The sequence below is a fragment of the Mastomys coucha genome, unplaced genomic scaffold (genome assembly GCF_008632895.1).
Source record: "Mastomys coucha isolate ucsf_1 unplaced genomic scaffold, UCSF_Mcou_1 pScaffold15, whole genome shotgun sequence".
Taxonomy (NCBI): Eukaryota; Metazoa; Chordata; class Mammalia; order Rodentia; family Muridae; genus Mastomys; species Mastomys coucha.
The window spans coordinates 118,416,321-118,434,355 of record NW_022196897.1 but is presented as its reverse complement, the minus strand read 5'-3'; the positions used below and the strand labels follow the sequence as shown (position 1 = coordinate 118,434,355).

The window sequence follows — 18,035 nt, the reverse complement described above, 5'->3', positions numbered from 1 at the left end:
CATTGTCTTCCTAACCTTACAAACCTAGCCTTACAAATGTTCCTACCGGGGCTGGCGAGATGGCGGGTAAGAGCACTGACTGCTCTTCCAAAGGTCCTGAGTTCGGATCCCAGCAACCACTTGGTGGCTCACAACCACCAGTAATGAGATTGGACTCCCTCTTCTGGTGTGTCTGAAGACAGATGCAGCTCCAGAGCAAGGAGGGGCCGGCAGAGGTCCTGAGTTCAACAGCAGCCACACACATGATGGCTCACGGCCATCTGTACAGCTACAGTGTACACATACACATAAAATAAATAAATCCTTTAAAAAAAAACAAAACCAAATGTTCCTACCATTTGTTATAGCATTGAGCTTGAACCCAGGGCCTTGAATCCAGGATGGGCAAGAACAAAACCAGTGAAAGAACACCACGTGGTGATGTACATCTTGCAGTCTTTCCACTATTCTTCAGGGAATATGTCCAGTCTGTGATGGCATACAATCACCTGGAAGATGTTCGTAAAGCCTAAATTACATTTGACGATTGTAGGCTTAAGGAGCATTTTATCAAGATCATCTTTGTTTTTGTTTTGTTTTTTGAGAGAGGATCTTCGTATGGCCTTGACTGGCCTGGACTTTGCTTTGTAGATCAGGTTGTGCCACACTCTGAGATCTGCCTAACTGCCTCCTAAGTGCTGGGAGACCCAGCTGTCTTTAATTTCTTGTACACATATTTGAAAGCTGCTAATAAGTGAAAATCTAGAGATTGGAGAAATGGTTCCGTGGTTAAAAGCACTGTGTGCCCTTCCAGAAGAGCCAGGTTAGATTTCTAGCATTCCCATGGTGGTTCCCAGCCTAACTCCAGTTCCAGGGAATTTGATGCCCTTTTCTGTCCTCCAGGCACAGGAAGGGAACCAGGCACACACATGGAGGACAGATATACATTCAGGCAAAAATGAGGGAAATCTTCAACAATCCATACATGCTAAAAAAAAAAATCCATATACATTACAATTTTTCAGTGGTAGCACATGCTTTTAATCCAAGCACTTAGGAGGCCACAGCAGGTGGATCTCTGAATTTGAGTCCACCCTGGTCTACAGAGAGAATTCCAGAATAGCCAGGAGCTGCACAGAGAACCCTGTCTGCAAAAACAAAAAACAAAAATAATTTTTAAAAAATTCTATATACATTAAAAAGTAAGAATGTTATGTTAGCAATGTAATGCACTTTTTTTTTTTAATTTTTAAATTGCCATTAGAACTACTCATGTATTTCTCAGACATAGGCACAAACTTTGGATTATCCTGGTGAGAAGTGGGCAGAAGGAAGGAAAAAAAAAGAGAGACCCACCTGGCAGTGGTGGCGCACGCCTTTAATTCCAGCACTTGGGAGGCAGAGGCAGGTGGATTTCTGAGTTCGAAGCCAGCCTGGTCTACAGAGTTCCAGGACAGCCAGGGCTACATAGAGAAATTCCTGTCTCGAAAAACAAACAAACAAACAAACAAACAAAAAGGAGACGTCAGACCCATTATGAGGAGATGCTGGTAAGCAGTGAGCAGATGAAACACAAATGGGGTTTGGGTTGAAGGTTTGTAATTTCTTTGGAGTTAAAAATGCTGGCTGTCAGGAAGAAGAAAACAGCTTTAGCTATCAGTTTAGGCCCGTGACAGCAGACACTAAATCAAACAAATACAGATTATAAGAAAACATTCAGCTGGAGGTGTAGCTCAGTTGATAGAGCTCTTATCTAGCACACAGGAAACCCTGGGTTCAAATCCCTAGCACCAGGTATGATAGCACATGCCTGTAATTCCAGAACTCTGGAGGTGGAGGACTTGGCTATATGGGAAGTTAAGGCCAGCCTGTGATTTTTTTTTTTTTTTTAAATTAGAGAAGATTAGCGTGGCCCCTACACAGGATGACACACAAATTCGTGAAGCATTCCATATTTAAAAAAAAAATAGAAAAGAAAATCTGAGTTAACAAGACAAAGCATCACAGACTGATGGGACAGACGGGTCAACTGATGGAGTTGCTTGCAGCTAATCTAGCCAACTGACTTTGATCATATTTATAACAGCGACCACTTGGTTCCTTCAAGTCAGGCTTTAATATCTTTATGGTATTCTATGGCATATTATCCCACATTTCATTTTAGATTTACTATCAGTTAAATAGTCATGGTAAAATATTAGTATTTATTTTGGTTACTCAATGCACACTGCTTTTTGTATGTGCATAGGTGTTGGGGGTAGGGGCTGATGCTGAATGCCTTCACCTCACTTTTTGGAGACGGGCTGTGTCTGTGAAGTGGCTTCACCAGTTCAGGCTTCAGTGAGCTTCAGGAAACTGCTTCTCTCGTACCCTTACCCAGGGTCACGGTTACAAGTGAAGCATCCTTGGCTCTTCATAAGAAGCTCTGACTCAGGCTTTACCAACTGAGCCATCTCCCCAACTCCATTTGGTTTTTTTTAGTTTTCCATCTACTGGTTTCCTGGAAGTTATACAACTAATTTCCAATCAGTGGCTCTTAAATGCTAAAGTTCTTGTTGGGCATATATACAAAGAATGCTTTGGCTAGAGGTCCAGTTCCATTTGAAGACTCACAAAAACATCATGAATTCTGATTTCATTGGTCCTGCCTCCTTAAAGCAGAACACAGGAAACTCCTCAGCATGTAGTCCAGCTTTTTCAAGCCCACGTTTTTGTATGTGCTTTCTCTTTTGAACTCAGCAACATGAGGAGGCATGATGAAGCGTGCTTCTTGCTGCTGCTCTGGTGCAGGCGAGCCATCACTTTACCTTCTGAAGAGACTCGTCCAGGTACAGGAATGGCATCCATGAGGCACAGAGGCAGAACGCCTTAAGCACCACGGCAGTAGGCTAGTTTTATTTGGCAAACTACCCCTGGAAGATTTCTTTTTTTAAATCATCAGCAGCCATATAAATCTGTAAATAATACTTCTCAGAAAAGACTTCTTTTTTTTTCTTTTAAGATTTATTTATTTTATGAGTACACGGTTAACTCTCTTCAGAGACATCAGAAGAGGGCATCAGATCCCATTACAGATGGTTGTGAGCCACCATGTGGTTGCTGGGAATTGAACTCAGGACCTCTGGAAGAACATTCAGTGCTCCTAACTGCTGAGCCATCTATCCATCCCCAGAAAAGATTTCTAATTAAGTCAATAAATTTCCACTACTCTCAAATGAGAAGCCAAGTCAGACCCACTGCCTATAACCATAAAGTTAAAAACAAATGAAGAGTTTTTGTGATCTGAACAATTTATGAGATTCAAGGTTTAATGTTTTAAATAAAATTTCACCTGAACACATACTAATTTTGTTTATGTATTAGCTGAATGCCTGATAAACATCTGATATACAAAACTAAAAAGCACTAATAAAAATATAAATCAAAATCATAATGCTTATGTTATTTAGATAAAATAAATGTTATTTAGATATCTAATAATTATCTATTATTAGATAAAATAATAATAAAAATGTTATTTAGATAAATAAATGTTTTATTTAGATAAAACAATTTACTCTTATTCTTCTGAATAAATTATGGATATGCCTTTTTTTCTGTTATAGGAGTTGTGTCATTTTTCAGAACTTTTATTTTCAATTTTATAATCAAAACGATTCTGAACTATTTTAAACAGGAAGCCCTGATGCAGTAAAGTCTTTCACGTAGTCTGAAGTTGGTAAATCTTTGGGCCTTTCTTCAAGAGATAACCCTGGTCATTCAGTGATCCAATGAAGTTTTCAAAATCGGCAACCTAAAAGCAAACATTAAGAGTCAGCCAGGGAATTCAGTAATATGCCAAATATGACTTTCACATCACTCTCTAAACAGACACGTGCCCAGCAAGCTTCCTGGGCAAACAAACAAACAAAACCAGTGTGTGCTTCCTATGGTACTTCATTAGATAAAGAACCCTTTGTCCTAAAAAGCCCAACTTAGACTAGCTTTTAAAATCGCATGATCTTACATCTAAACTACTTGCCATGTTTAAAATGCAATTACACTGGTTTCCACTACAACTCCAAAGTAGGAGCAGCAGGGATTCACCAAATGAGAAATCAGAGCCATCACAATGAGTAGCCACAGGACGCTCCAGAATAGACAGAGCCCAAGTGTTGCTAAAAAATGTCCCTCAACCAAAATGCCAAAACCTTCGAGAAGAGATAACAAAGAATCTTAAAGCTAAAAAGGGATTTTGTTCCTGGGCATGGATATGCTTGCCTTTAGTCCTAGGACTTAGGAGGCAGAGGCAGAGGCAGAGGCAGAGGCAGAGGCAGAGGCAGAGGCAGAGGCAGAGGCAGAGGCAGAGGCAGAGGCAGAGGCAGACAGATCTCTGAGTTCAAGGTCAGCCTGGTTTACAGAGTTCCAGGACAGCTAGGGTTATACACAGAGAAAACAGCTCAAAAAACAAAACAAAACAAGTGGTTCTGTTCTATTAATAAGAACCACAGTATTTTGGTCATCATACCTGAATATTTAGTTCTTTAGCAATCTGACGAAGTTGATGAAATTGAAATATGTTGTTATAAGTTCTTTCAGCAATGCTGTTCAGAGCAGAAATAAATCTTTTTGCTGTTGACCTGTTGCTCATCCCAGAGCCATGCTGGGATCGCTCAAAGTCCAGGTTTCCAAATTCATCTGAGTAAGTTCCTAGCATGCTGGAGAAGATGGAGAAGAAAGGATTATCTCATATGGCAGGGCTACAGAAATTTTTGGGCTGGGTTGCTAATTCATAATAGAAGTCTAGGAGTGGCCAGGCAGTGGTGGCACACGCCTTTAATCCCAGCACTTGGGAGGCAGAGGCAGGTGGATTTCTGAGCCAGCTGGTCTACAGAGTGAGTTCCAGGACAACCAGGGCTACACAGAGAAACCCTGTCTTGAAAAAACAAAACAAAAAACAAAAAGTCTGAGAGTGGTGTGAGACTTAGCCACTTGGAAATTCATTATGATATAGATTGACAGAAAAATACTTTGAACACAATTATTGATTTTTTAAAAGAATAAAACCACAACCAAAAACTTTTGCCAGAAGTAGCAGTAAATGCCTGTAGTTGCAGTACTCAGGAGATTAAAGCATAAGAACTCCCTTGAGTTTAAAGATAGCCTGAAATACATTAACAAGTGTTAGGCCACTTAGGAATATGGAGGGAGAGGTTCTATTTCAAATCACCAAAACAAATTTGTAAATATGAAATGTAAAAATATAGAGTTGAAAAGCAGTACTATAAATACCAAAAACCTTTCTGATTTATAAAACTAAAATTTGTGAATACAATATTTTAGGTTTTACTGGGTAAAGGTGTGCTATTATTTCCTACCACAGCATCTGCAAAGAAAAGATGTTTAAAAGTCTGGGAGCTGGAGAAATGGCTCCATGGTTTTGCTCCCAGACTGCTCTTGCAGAGGACTGGGGTTTAAGAGCACCCACATGGCAGCACACAAGCACCTCTAACTCCATGGGATTCCATTTTCTATTATGGACTCTGTGCAGGCAAAACACCCATACCCATAAAGAAATCTTAAAAATAAACACTCTTGAACTCAGCTCATGCTGACTTGGAGTGGTGACAGCCAGACACTAACCCCCATTTCTCTTCTGTTCTCTCTATTTTTATAGAATCACCAAGAAAGAGAAATAGGCATTGACAGTGAGTTTTGGCTAGAGTCTGCAACACCCATTACAGAATTACCCGCCCTGTAATCCAGCTCTACTGCTGATTCCACATCTGTATAATGGGACATAAAATCCCAGAGGCAGTTTAACAGACAAAGTGTTTACTCAGGAATTATCAAATATACATTGGTCACCCACAAGGACATGCAGGGCGATTAACAGAACAGCTTTTAGCCTTGTCCTTAAGGAGTCCTTAGAGATGACCTTGATAGTCATGAATGTTCCTTGAATAAATGAGAAACTGTATAGACAGAAATGTGCATAAAGACAGGAGCACATGACAGAAGAGTGAGGTCTACCCATTTCCTGATACAGTGCATATATTTTCTACTTTTAGGCTTAATCCACCTGAATTAAGCAATAAATTAATAATCTTTTATTGCTAGAAATGCTTTAAGTTACTGACAGATGGTGAGTATATTTATTTACCACAGGCATTCTCCCAGCAACCCTATGCCTGAGGAATTATAATTATTCCGTTTTACAGATGAAGACAGCTTTGGCACGTAAGGATGAATGACTTCCAAATGTTACACTACTAATGACTGACTTCTGGGATTTCAATCCATGCTACCTTGTTTTCACTTGGAAAAAAAAAATTGTAAAATACCTGACATACTTCCCCAAAGTGAAAAAGTGCTCAGCACCCTAATCTCAGGAGGTAGCACTATTCTTTCTGCAATCGTTTCAAGTTTGCAAACATGGCTTAGTAAACAAGCTATTCACTAAATAAAAACATGTACTTTTCAAAAACTGCACAAGTATGTACTATGCTAACTCAGATGAACTATATCATGGCTTAGATTTTTCTTGCTCAGGCTTCTGATTCCCAGTTAGAAATGTAATGTATTGTACAACACAGTAATTGTGACTTCAGTGCAGCAGAAGAGACAGGAACTGCAAAGGGCAAACAATGAAGGACATTTAATACCATGTGCCAGCTGTGATTCTGGGCCATGAGAGACATTGGTAAAGGAGACAAGGTCCTCGTTCTCGTAGACTGAGAAAGCATGGTAAGATCTGAATGTGACGTGTTTAGCTGGCTCTCCATCTCTGAAAATGCCAGATAATACTAGCCACTTGGAATCAAACTATTCTCTCCCCTTGTTGCTGACATACTGAATTAAAGAAAACGTTCTCCTTTCACAGACTGCCTACAAAGTCGGAAAACAAGCCGCAGATGCTGCTCAAGCTTTGGGGGGCAGCAGGGTGCCCTTCTACCCATGAGCAGAGGAAAGGAGCCACAGATGCACCAGAAGCAGGGTGAGCGTAAGCAAAGTGAGGTGAGGTGACGTCTCCCTACTGGGAAGGGAGACAATGATCATCAGCTCCACCCCACGATTAGGACAGCAGTGAGTGCTAGTCCCTAAAGCTTCTTAGTAACTTCTGATCTGACCTCAGTTTATAGTATGAGTCAGAGGAGGAGGATCTATGCAGTCTCACTTAACAGGGTCAAATCTGGTAGACAGTAGTGTCCACTAATATGCACTACACTAGCACTGGAGAACACGATTATTGTGTGTACACATGCCCCAACATAAGTGTGGAAGTCGGAGAGCAACTTTGTGGAGTCATTTCTTTCCTTCCACATTTAGTTTGTTTCCATGAATCAAATCATCCAATTTGTATGCCAGGTACTTTTACTGCACTGAGCCACCTTGTGGCCCCTGTGGTAAATCCTGCCATGGCAGCCTCCAGTTGGGACTGTAAAACCCTTGTTCTTCAACTATACAAAACTGTTATTCAGGAGCAGAGAAGAACTAGCAAAGCACCCTGATTCTGGCATGAAGCAAACTCGTACCTATAGCCCTGCCTTTGAGGAAACAGTACCTAGCAAAAACACCAAATGGAAGGAAGGAAGGAGAGAAAAAAAGAGAGAGAGAGAAAGAGAGAGAGAGAGAGAGAGAGAGAGAGAGAGAGAGAGGAGGGCGAAGGAGGAAGGAGTGAGGATTGGGAAGGGAGGTGAGAAAGAAAAAGAGTAAGGGGAAGAACAGATTCCTACAAAAATTAAGTAAGGGGCGGCAAAATGACTGAGCAGGTAAGGGAGTTGGCCAGGACTGACATCATTTCAGTCCCTGGGACCCACAGAGGAAGAACTGACTTCCAGAAGTTGTCCTCTGACGACCACACGTGTGGATGCACTGCTTCCCCCCATATAAAAACATTAGTGTTAATCTTACCTATGCTTCATAATTTCAATTATATCTTCAGCATCTTCTTTAGTTGCTTCCTCTCTCAATTCTAACCTTGCCCGTGCCTGTGAAAGAAAACAACTATTTTAAAATTAAAGACAAATACTTTCAACATTCGTGCAGATGCTTGTATCAAAGCTTAAAGATTCATTGTATAAGGAGGGCTAGGTACTGACTATCATTAAAATACATTGTATGCATGCAGGCAGTTCTCAAAGAATAAAACAAAAAATTAAAAATTAGAAAAGTGCACAAATAGCTTAAAAACTCAAAATTTACTTTTACCTACTAATATTCTTGAGTGTATTCATTTCAAGAGATTTAGTTATGAAAATGTATTTACCCTTGCCTTTTACTATCAGGAAGTCAGTTTATTTGAACTAAAATAACAGAGGAGTCAACCATATTTTAGGATCAAAAGAACCTTAACATCCGATGCAGTTAACTTTAACTGAAGCAGTACTCGGAGCATCATGTAATGTGACACACAGTACTGCTCTTAGAAGGCTGCCTGAGTGTACAGACCTGTCACATAATCAGTCGAGACACTTGGCAGACTCCACATTGCCATATGCTCAAATTGGAAGCCCAGGATTCTAGGTAACCTCACCACTTTTAAGACACTTTAGAAATCTACAGTGTTGTTTAAAAAAATAAAAGTTGCTTGGTGAAACTGATCCTTTGCCTAGAAAGAAATCTGTAGCTTTGATATGTTACAAAAGTGACTAACTCTTCTAAAAAAAACTTTTATTCACCCACTTTTGATGTAAAAGGATGACAGTGAAGAAAACTGATCAAAGGAGAAATCATAATGTACCACGCACGCATGCACGCCCCCTCGACCTCTCTCAGTGCTGGAGACTGAACCTAGGGCCTTACAGGCACTGAACAAGGTCACTGAACTACATCTTATCCTTTTCTCTTTACTTTACAGGTCTCATACAAAGTCGGCATCCCGAGTAACTGAGCTTATAGGTTTGTGTCATCAGGCTGAGCTCCTCTCTTCCTCTAGCCACAAAAGGCATGAATGCAAAAAATACAAACCTCTGTCAGACGGATCAAAGATTCCAGCTGCCGAGTGGTGATAGGTGAGCTGCCCATGCGCTGGCTCTGCCTGCGAAGCTCCAGGTAGAAATCCTGAAGAGCCTGAGCAGCTTCTGTAGATAACTTTGGGTGGACATACTGCCGTGCATAACCAATGTACTTCCTCAGCAGCTGATGTGGAATTGGATCTGTCTTTTCTCCAGGAGCCACCTAGAGCAGGATGAAAAAGATGGCTGAAAATTCCTAGCTTGCAAAGAAAAAAAGTTCTAAAGCTTCTCCAAATGAACCAAGCAGTATGGTTACCACGGTTACCGCTCCACTCACCTTAATTAGCTCAGTGGTTCTCTACCTCACTCATGCTATGACCCTTCAACACAGTTCCTAAGCAGTATGGTTACCGCTCCACTCACCTTAGTTAGCTCAGGGCTTCTCTACCTCACTCATGCTATGACCCTTCAACACAGTTCCTCATGTTGTGCTGACCCCTTTGTTTTTACTTCATAACTGTAATTTTGCTACTTTTATAATTGTAATATAAATATCTGAAATGCAGGATATCTGACATGTGACTCCAAGGGGGTCACGACCCACAGGTTGAGAAGTGCTGCCTTAGATGATTCCAAAGGATGCTGTAAATGTCTAGGCACGGGGAGGAAGGCGAATTTTATTGGGTTGGGGGGAGAAGCCGAGGTTTAGATCCAGAGTAGCCTTGTATGTGATAAACACATATACCACTGAGACATAGTTGCAGCACCCATCACACACATTTAAGTAAAATGAAACTAAATATTTAAGAAACATGTATACCTTTAGTCTTTCTGATAATGGTTTCTCAGAAACCACTTCAAGTACAGAAGTATTGGAGTCTTGACTGAGCACACGAGTGACTGTGGCACTGCTAACCGCTCTCTGCTTCCCAGCTCTGATCGCCATCACGTGTTCAGAAAGTAAGTGGTCATGCTGTTCATTTGGTGTATCTAACAAGATAAAGACCAAATCGAATCGGGACAGAAGGGCACTCCCCATCCTAGGAAGCAGGAAAGAGGCAATATCCAGAATCAGTCTTACTAAGGTTTTAAATAATTTCCAATTTTTGATGGTGATAAACAATGCAATACACATTCTACAAGCATGTCTATGGCATTGTTAACTACAATCAGGATTTCCTAAGCAAAGTGGCTAGAAGAAACAGAATGTACACAATAATACAAGGTGGTTTTCAACATATTGAGCATGTGTAGAGTCTTTCCCACCCCCTTAACACTGACAACTGCATCTAAAGCAGGCCAGTTCCGTGTAGATTTAGCAGGGCAACCTCAGTGTTTTGAGGATTTAGTAAGTACATTTCTGTACATTACTAGAAACCTCTAGCTTCTGTGAGCTCTCTATTGATACAGCCCATTATCCTTCCCTTACTCACTCACAGCACACACATTTGAAGAAACTTACTTTAAATTCTCAGAAACTGTTCGGGCTTTATTGTAGTGTCCTCCAACTGGATTTGCAGCAGCAATAATGGAGGTTCTTGCAGGGAGGCTGCAAACCACACCAGCCTTAGCGAGGCTAATGCTCTGCTGTTCCATGGCTTCTAACAAGGCTTGATGTTGATTCCCCATTTTATCAAATTCATCTATTCCACAAATGCCTACAAGCACAGTAGAAAGACAGAAAAAAACACTTTTCCCTGGTCAGCTTCCAAATCTGTAAAGCAGAAGTTGCTGTACAATGACTATTTCCATTTGATTCTAGAATCTAAAATTATCAAATGTCAATGAGGACTGCCATGTTTTACAGCAAATGATGCATCTGTCTCATTACTAAGCCTTGTGCCACCACTTATTCTCCATCCTCTGTGGATTGCACACTATGTGGTAGCCCCACACATGAAGATATGCAAGTCTTAAAATAGATCAAGACTTAACCAGTTAGGTAAGATATAAACATCTAAGAAATGTACTTCCCAAACCACTGGGTAGTGGAAAAGGTAGATGGACCTCTGAGTTTGAGGCTAGCCTGGACTACAGAGAGAGTTCCAGGACAGCCAACACTAAACAAAGAAACCCTGTCCTGGGGAGGGGAGGGAGGGAGAGGAGAGGAAGAGGAGGAGGGGAAGGGGGAGGGGAGAAGGATGTGCAGGATTATGTGGTAGTTTTCTGAAACAGAATATAGTTAAAATAGGAGAATAAAAGGGCTCACAAAAAGGGTGCTCCTTCTTGCTGGTCTCTGGTGTAGGTGACCAATAGAAACACCTTATACTCTGCTTTGAACCTCATTTTAGAAAAATAATGTACCTTCCTAGTTGTCCTGTGTAGATTAATATGATGAATTTGCATTCATTGAACATACACCAAATCATGTAATTGCAGTGACTAGCACATTGCTGAGTACATGTATGTAGAGATTTTGTATGAAAGAATGAGCAGAGTGCAGAAGCTTGTTATATGGCCCAGGGACACCAGTTGGCATAGGATTGCATACATTACCACAGGCAGACTTAATGAGTTGATGCTAATTTAATACATCTTTTACCTCACTCTAGCTTGATAAAAATAGTAATACTCAACTTTAGAGGTGTTGGCCAAGTGCTGAGCTTGTAATAGGTGCTCAGTGATACTGAATGGACAGATTTGTAGAACGCGGCATATTCTACCTGACTGCTTGTTTCCGTTTTTAGTTAGCATAAATTCTATAAATCCAAATGCACATTAAATCCTGTTTGCCTAAGCCATGTGTGATGGTGAACATTTTTAGCCCCAGCCCTTGAGAGACAAAGGCAAGTGGATCTCTGAGTTCAAGACCAACCTGGTCTACAGAGCTACTTCCAGGACAGTCAGAGTTAGAAAGTGAGACCTTGTTTCAAAAACAAAAAAAAATCTGTTCCTGAAATTATGGCATCTAAGACGTTTTTAGAAAATCATTGTCACAGCTGATTTGAATTATTTCTCTTGCCTTTGCCTTTGATGCTGGCTTGCACTGTCTCTTCATTATGTGTGGTGGGAATGGGATATACAGCTCTACGTGAATTGTAAGAACTCCTCGTGATTAATTGTTAAGAGCCATTACATGAACTGTTTGGTTGGATCTGGCTGGGTGTAGCAGTTATTGGACCTCAAGAGATGAAAGGACTTCTTACAAATATCTTCCAAAAATAGCAAGTGCTATAATCCTAGTCAGATGCATATGTACATTGTCACAGAGCAAAGTAAACTGAAATTGGCTGCTATGTTTTAAATAATCACTTCTGTAAGAGCCCATTTTTGGATACTAATATTTGACATGGTTAATTCTTAATTTGTTGAAATTGTTTATTAACAATGCAAATAGATAATTTTAATTTTCCACAAGTAACATTTCACTATTAATGGTTTGAAATAAAATATGAACATGTTCCATTGTGTTGTAACACTATATACTTTCTTGACAGTTAAATTTTTTAAAATGTGGGTTTTTTGGTAGCATGTATTGTATATGTTTATAGTATATGTAGTAAATAAAATATGGCCCAAAAAAAAAAAAAAAGGTGCTCCTTGAGCTGAGTCTTAGGCTGGCTGTGGGCAGCATGATTTGGGCGGAAGAGCATTCATGGAAGACTCAAGCAGTAACAGGAGGTACTGATGGCACATGCAGGGACACTTAACACACAGCACCACCTCTGAAGGCTTTCTGAGTACCGGGAATGTTACTCCTATAGCACAAGTTCCTGGGGATCCTCACGACACCTTGTATGCTTTCTCCCACTTCTTCACACCAGTTAGGGGTTCTCTGGTAAAATTCACCTGTACTCTATGGCCACCAAGTCCTTGCCAGCTAAGCACACAGGAGAAATAACTGCTCATTAGCTGTCTACATCTCAAGATCTATAGATTTATTTTGCCGTGCTGGGGCTTGAACCTAAGGCATCTTAGAGTCAGGCTCTCTCACCCCCTTGAAGTCAATCCCAGGGCTTCGAGGTTCCTATTTCATGGAACCAGTTACCCACTGTGCTGTTTCCTTTGTTCCTCTGCAATTGTGCTCTCTTCTCTGTAGTCGCTGGAGTTACAAGAAGCCTTTCCTCTAAATCTCTCCTCTCGTTTGGCAGAGTCAGTTTTGTGTATTAACAAATTTTTGATTGTGTTTTTCAAAATAGATTCCTCTGGGTAGCCCTGGCTGTCCTGGAACTAGCTCTGTAGAGCAGGCCACATGCTGGGATTAAAGGCTTACAGCACCACCGCCTGGCGATCATCAATGTTTTATCTAGTAGCTCTACCTCATTTTATTTCATGAAATTCATGTTTTCATTAAACATTTCATGGATAATTTTCATTTCTTGCTTGGATTTTAGTTTGCTCAGACAGGAAACTTCTACTGCGCTTTTTTTTAAAATTAAGATTTATTTTTATTTTGTGTGTATGAGTGTTTTACCTGCATGTGTATTTATAGACCATGTGTTTGGGTACTGAGGCCAGGACGAGAGTCTCAGACCTCCTGGACCTGTGGTTAGATACAGTTTAAGTTGCCCTGTGGGTGCTGGGAATTGAACATGAGTCATCTGAAAGACCAGCAAGTGTTGTTACCTGCTAAGCCATCTCTCCAGCACCTGACCCATGATTAGAAAGCACAAACTTCAAACAAGTATAACTATCCTCAACTCTTGCCTGTCTGAATACAAATGTTGTCACAAAGTTTAACACTTAAACTTTATCTGGTCATATTTCATCAGATACTAACGGAAAATACTATTTTTCAAATTAATTAATTATTTTATTTTATAGGCATTGGTGTTTTGCCTGCATGTATGTCTGGGGTGCTGGATCTCCTGGAACTGGAGTTGCAGACGCTGTGGGCTGCCATGTGGATGCTGGGACTTGAACGCAGGTCCTTTGGAAGAGCAACCAGTACTCTTAACTGTTGAGCCATCTCTCAAGCCCCCGAAAATACTATTTTTAAAAGCTTTATATTTTGCTTTTCCCTCACAGTCTTTGTAAAGATTCTAGTAAGACTCTGTTTGTTTCTGGAACTCAGTCTGCTGATCTTTCCTTTGTATTTTTCTGTTATACTTGTAAGATCCCTTTCAACCTGTCTTAACAGTGCTGTTTCACCTCATAATGTTTAGTTTATTTAAATATATGCAAGCTTATTAAAATAGCTATATGGCACTGACTTAACATTTCACACCTTAAATTCCATTAGCTGTTTGTATAGCTGATCCTCTAAGCACCTCCAACTTGTAATGAATAAACCCTGGCAGCTTTACAGGCGAGTACCCTTATCTGCTCTATCGCCTTCCCCGACATCTTAGCAGACACACTGCTGCTTCCAATGAACACCAGACCAATGTTTGCTTCAGTAGATATTTGCTGATTATTATCTGTACACCAGTGCTATGTTCTAGGCATGCAGAAAAGCATCAAAAAGATAAAATTTTCTTGCCCTTGTGAAGCTTACATTATATGTGGCCCACAAGAGGCAGACTATTGAAAATGTGGTGATACTTGCTATGCATGAAAGGAAAGGTAGCCAAGTTAAGGAGAACAGACTCTGCCACAGAAGAAGGCTAAGATGAAGTGGAACTATTACTACTACTACTACATACAGTGGGACTATTTAAAGTCACAGCTCTAAACTCATGGGGGCAATCTTTCTAGAACAAAAGACCGTATCCATCATCTTTTCTGTTTCAAGAGAACTAGAACTATTTTGAGCTAAGTCACAGTAATGCTGTCAGTGAGCATTCACTGTACACATATACCACTAGGCAGTAGGAACAAGAGCCCCCTGGATAGTCCAAACAGACTCTGTATGGAACTTACCATAAAACTCCAAAAAAATGGTCACAAATGTAACAGGGTTATAAAGTTGGAGCTGTAGAAACTATCCATATTTTATTGGATTATTTAATTTTGACATATTTGTTATAAGATTCTGAAAATAACACCAGTTTCAGCTGTATAATAGAAATAAAATGATAGTACTGTATTTTCAATTATTATTTGATATTCACGGGTTGGGACAGTACTGTAGAAATAACTCTCAAACTAAAAGTCAATTCATTGAAATGAAGAGATTGATCCAGAGGTGGTGGCACATGCCTCTAATTCCAGCACTTAGATGGTAGAGGCTGGAGGATGCCTCTTGAGGCAGTCTGATCTATACAGCAAGACAACTGTTTCAAGAATAAAAAAGTGTTAAGCCCCAGAATCATTAGTCCCTTTGATCTCTCACCTTGGTCACCAAGTACAAGGGCACCAGCTTCCAAAGCAAAATCTCCAGAGGAACTGTCCTTTGAAAGAGTTACAGTCAGACCAGAGCTGGTGGTGGTATTTCCACAAACATACACACCACGTGGCGCCACGTTGCATGCTGCCTATTTAAAACAAAGGTTTAAAAATCATTCAGAGTGGGGCTGGAGAGATGGCTCAGTGGTTAAGAGCACTGACTGTTCTTCCAGAGGTCCTGAGTTCAAATCCCAACAACCACATGGTGGCTCACAATCATCTGTAATGAGATCTGATGTCCTCTTCTGGTGTCTCTGAAGACAGCTACAGTGTACTTATAATAAATAAATAAATAAATAAATAAATAAATCTTTAAAAAAAAATAATTCAGAGGGCTGGAAAAGATGGCCCAGCAGATAGCCTTTGCCATGCAGCATGAGAACCTGAGTTTGGATCCCCAGCTCCCTTTTAAACCTTGGCATAGCAGTTTGCCATTCATAAATTCATAATCCCAGCACTTCTGGAGTAGAAACAGGCAGATCCCAAAGACTTGCTGGATAGATAGTTTACCTGAAACAACAAGCTCCGAAGTTTAGCAAGAGGCCCCCCTCACAATATAAAGTACAGAGTCATAGAGGAAGAAACCTGACATCATGACTGTCTTCATACAGTAACACACATACACATACATACACACACACACACACACACACACACACACACACACACACACACACCAGTAAAGAAGAACCACTGACCATCATAGCCAATGACTCAGTTCCTGAACTTACATCCCATTTCCTTTGCTTAATTCTTTTAGGTTTTGATGTATATTTATGTGTGTGTGTCACAAATGTGCTGATGCCCATAAAAGCCAGAAGAGGGCAGTGGATCTCCTGAAGCTGGAATTAAAGTGATTCTGAGCCACCTGACATAGGTACTGGGAACCAAACTTGGGTCTCTGGAAGAACAGCCAATGGTCTTAATTGCTGAGCCACTTTTATTCCCCAAGACAGGGTCTCGTGTAGCTGAGAATCCTCAAACTCACAACGTGGCACAGAGGATGGCCTTGAAGTGCTGGTTTTGCATGAGTTACCACCACATTAGTCATTCTGTGTGTGCCAGGCAAGCCTTCTATCCACTGAGCCATAAACACAGCCCTCTTGTTAGTCTGTTTTGAGAGTCCTGACAATGCTGATACTGGGGTGGTTTCCTAAGTGATCAAAAGAAAGTAGTAATGTAATGTTAAGTGGTTCTGTTAGTAGTGGTCTATTTCCTCAAAAACCTGGCCTCTAACGTTACAGCTCTTTAAAATTGTTTTTGGATTTTGTGAGTGAGTGTGCCTGCATGTGTGCCTGTGCAGTCCATGACTGCCTTACTCTATCACTCTCCATTTTACTGCTTTGAGATGGAGCTGATCACTGAATCACAAGTTTACCACTGTCAGCCAGGCTGGGATCAGTAAGCTCTTGAGGTTGACTCAGCAGCACTGGGATTACGGACATGTGCAGCCGTGCCCAGCTATTTTGGACATGTGCAGCCGTGCCCAACTATTTACACGGGTGCTGCTCTTATCCACTGAACCATTCCCCAACCTGGCCAAGACTTTTAAAAGCATCATTCTAAGTTTAAAATTAACAATGTCATTTCTTGGTATTAAAAATTTCTCAGGACCAATAAATATATTCTGGAACCTTTTAATACCAAGAGGAACTTCCAAATTTTAAAAAAATAAAGTGCCAAAATAAAAATGTTTCACACTGTAAACAAAACGTATAAATAAAATTTTAGGCTATATACAATCAGTTACTGTGAAGGTAAAAGCAGGCTTCCACTTGTATAACACTAACTCAAAAGTTACCTACACAATTGCAAACCATAGAAGAAAACTTCAACAACTCAGAACCCTGGATACACCTTTTCCTGCATAATCTGGCTATTTCCCCTTTAAAAATTATTATTTATTCAATCTGGCTAACCACTTCTCCTTTAAAACTATTTATTTACTTATTTATTTTTATGTCGATGAGTGTTTTGCATGTATTAAGTGCAGCAAATGTGTACAGTGCCCATGAGGCGAGAAGAGGGCACCAAATCCACTGAACCTAGAAACAGATAGTTGTGATCTGCTATGTAGGTGCTGGGAACCAAATCCAGGTCCTCTACATGAGTACCAAGTACTCTTAACCAATGAGCCACCTCTTCAGTCTCTGCTTTAACATTTATTATAAACTTTGTTTCACTCACAACTAGGTAACCCCGCCTGAGATATAGGCTGTTTCAAGGGCCCAGAACAGGTTAAAGCAGGCTCTTCTGGACAAAGAGACCCAGACAAGGATGCAATGTTTTAAAGGAATTAAAATGACTGGTTTAATATTCAGCCAAGGGGAATAAAGATGACACATGCAAAGGAAGGCCAACAGGATGCTGATGCAATGGGAAGATCACAACAATCCTGTCTGCATATCAGGACCACCTTGGGGGAACTACATATATACAAGTACTAGCTTCAGGCTGCCTATACCATGTTCAAAGAGTTTCACACCTAACTGCGAGACACAACCAGAGTGCTCAACTGCTGGATGAAGATTTATCAGCCGCAAGATTAACTGCAACTCCCCAAAGGGCCAGGGGGTCCTTGGTAAGAGGGTTTGAAGAGCATCCTTACGAAGGACACTGCATCAAGCCTACTAGGTATCACTCTGAGAAAACCACAGCATTCTAGCACTTTCTAGGGCCATTATGAACCTAAGAAGGAAACAGCAGCAGGCTCTGGCTGGCAGAGACAGAACCATCTTTGGTGGCTAAAAACTGATCAAAAAAGCTGCTTTGCTTTGGAGTCAGAGAAACAGTGGAGATGTATACGATGGATCCTTTCCTTGCCTTTACCAGAATACTCTGAAGAGTAGTAAG

The 18,035-nt window shown here is 40.6% G+C and overlaps 1 protein-coding gene and 1 pseudogene across 1 annotated transcript in view; one reads left to right on the top strand and one right to left on the bottom strand.

Moving 5' to 3' along the window:
* Positions 1-1,840: 1,840 nt before the first annotated feature.
* LOC116092687 lies at positions 1,841-1,938 on the top strand (annotated as a pseudogene).
* Positions 1,939-3,496: 1,558 nt separating this feature from the next.
* The window catches only part of Mcm8 (minichromosome maintenance 8 homologous recombination repair factor), a 30,971-nt gene continuing 16,432 nt past the window's right edge, over positions 3,497-18,035 (bottom strand). Inside the window, exons 13-19 of the mRNA XM_031372000.1 lie at positions 15,130-15,271; positions 10,378-10,573; positions 9,736-9,955; positions 8,929-9,138; positions 7,873-7,949; positions 4,487-4,676; positions 3,497-3,772 (exon numbers count right to left, since the gene is read on the bottom strand). Coding sequence (XP_031227860.1) covers positions 3,680-3,772; positions 4,487-4,676; positions 7,873-7,949; positions 8,929-9,138; positions 9,736-9,955; positions 10,378-10,573; positions 15,130-15,271 — 1,128 coding nt within the window. The 3' untranslated portion in view covers positions 3,497-3,679. The remainder of the gene's footprint in view (positions 3,773-4,486; positions 4,677-7,872; positions 7,950-8,928; positions 9,139-9,735; positions 9,956-10,377; positions 10,574-15,129; positions 15,272-18,035) is intronic.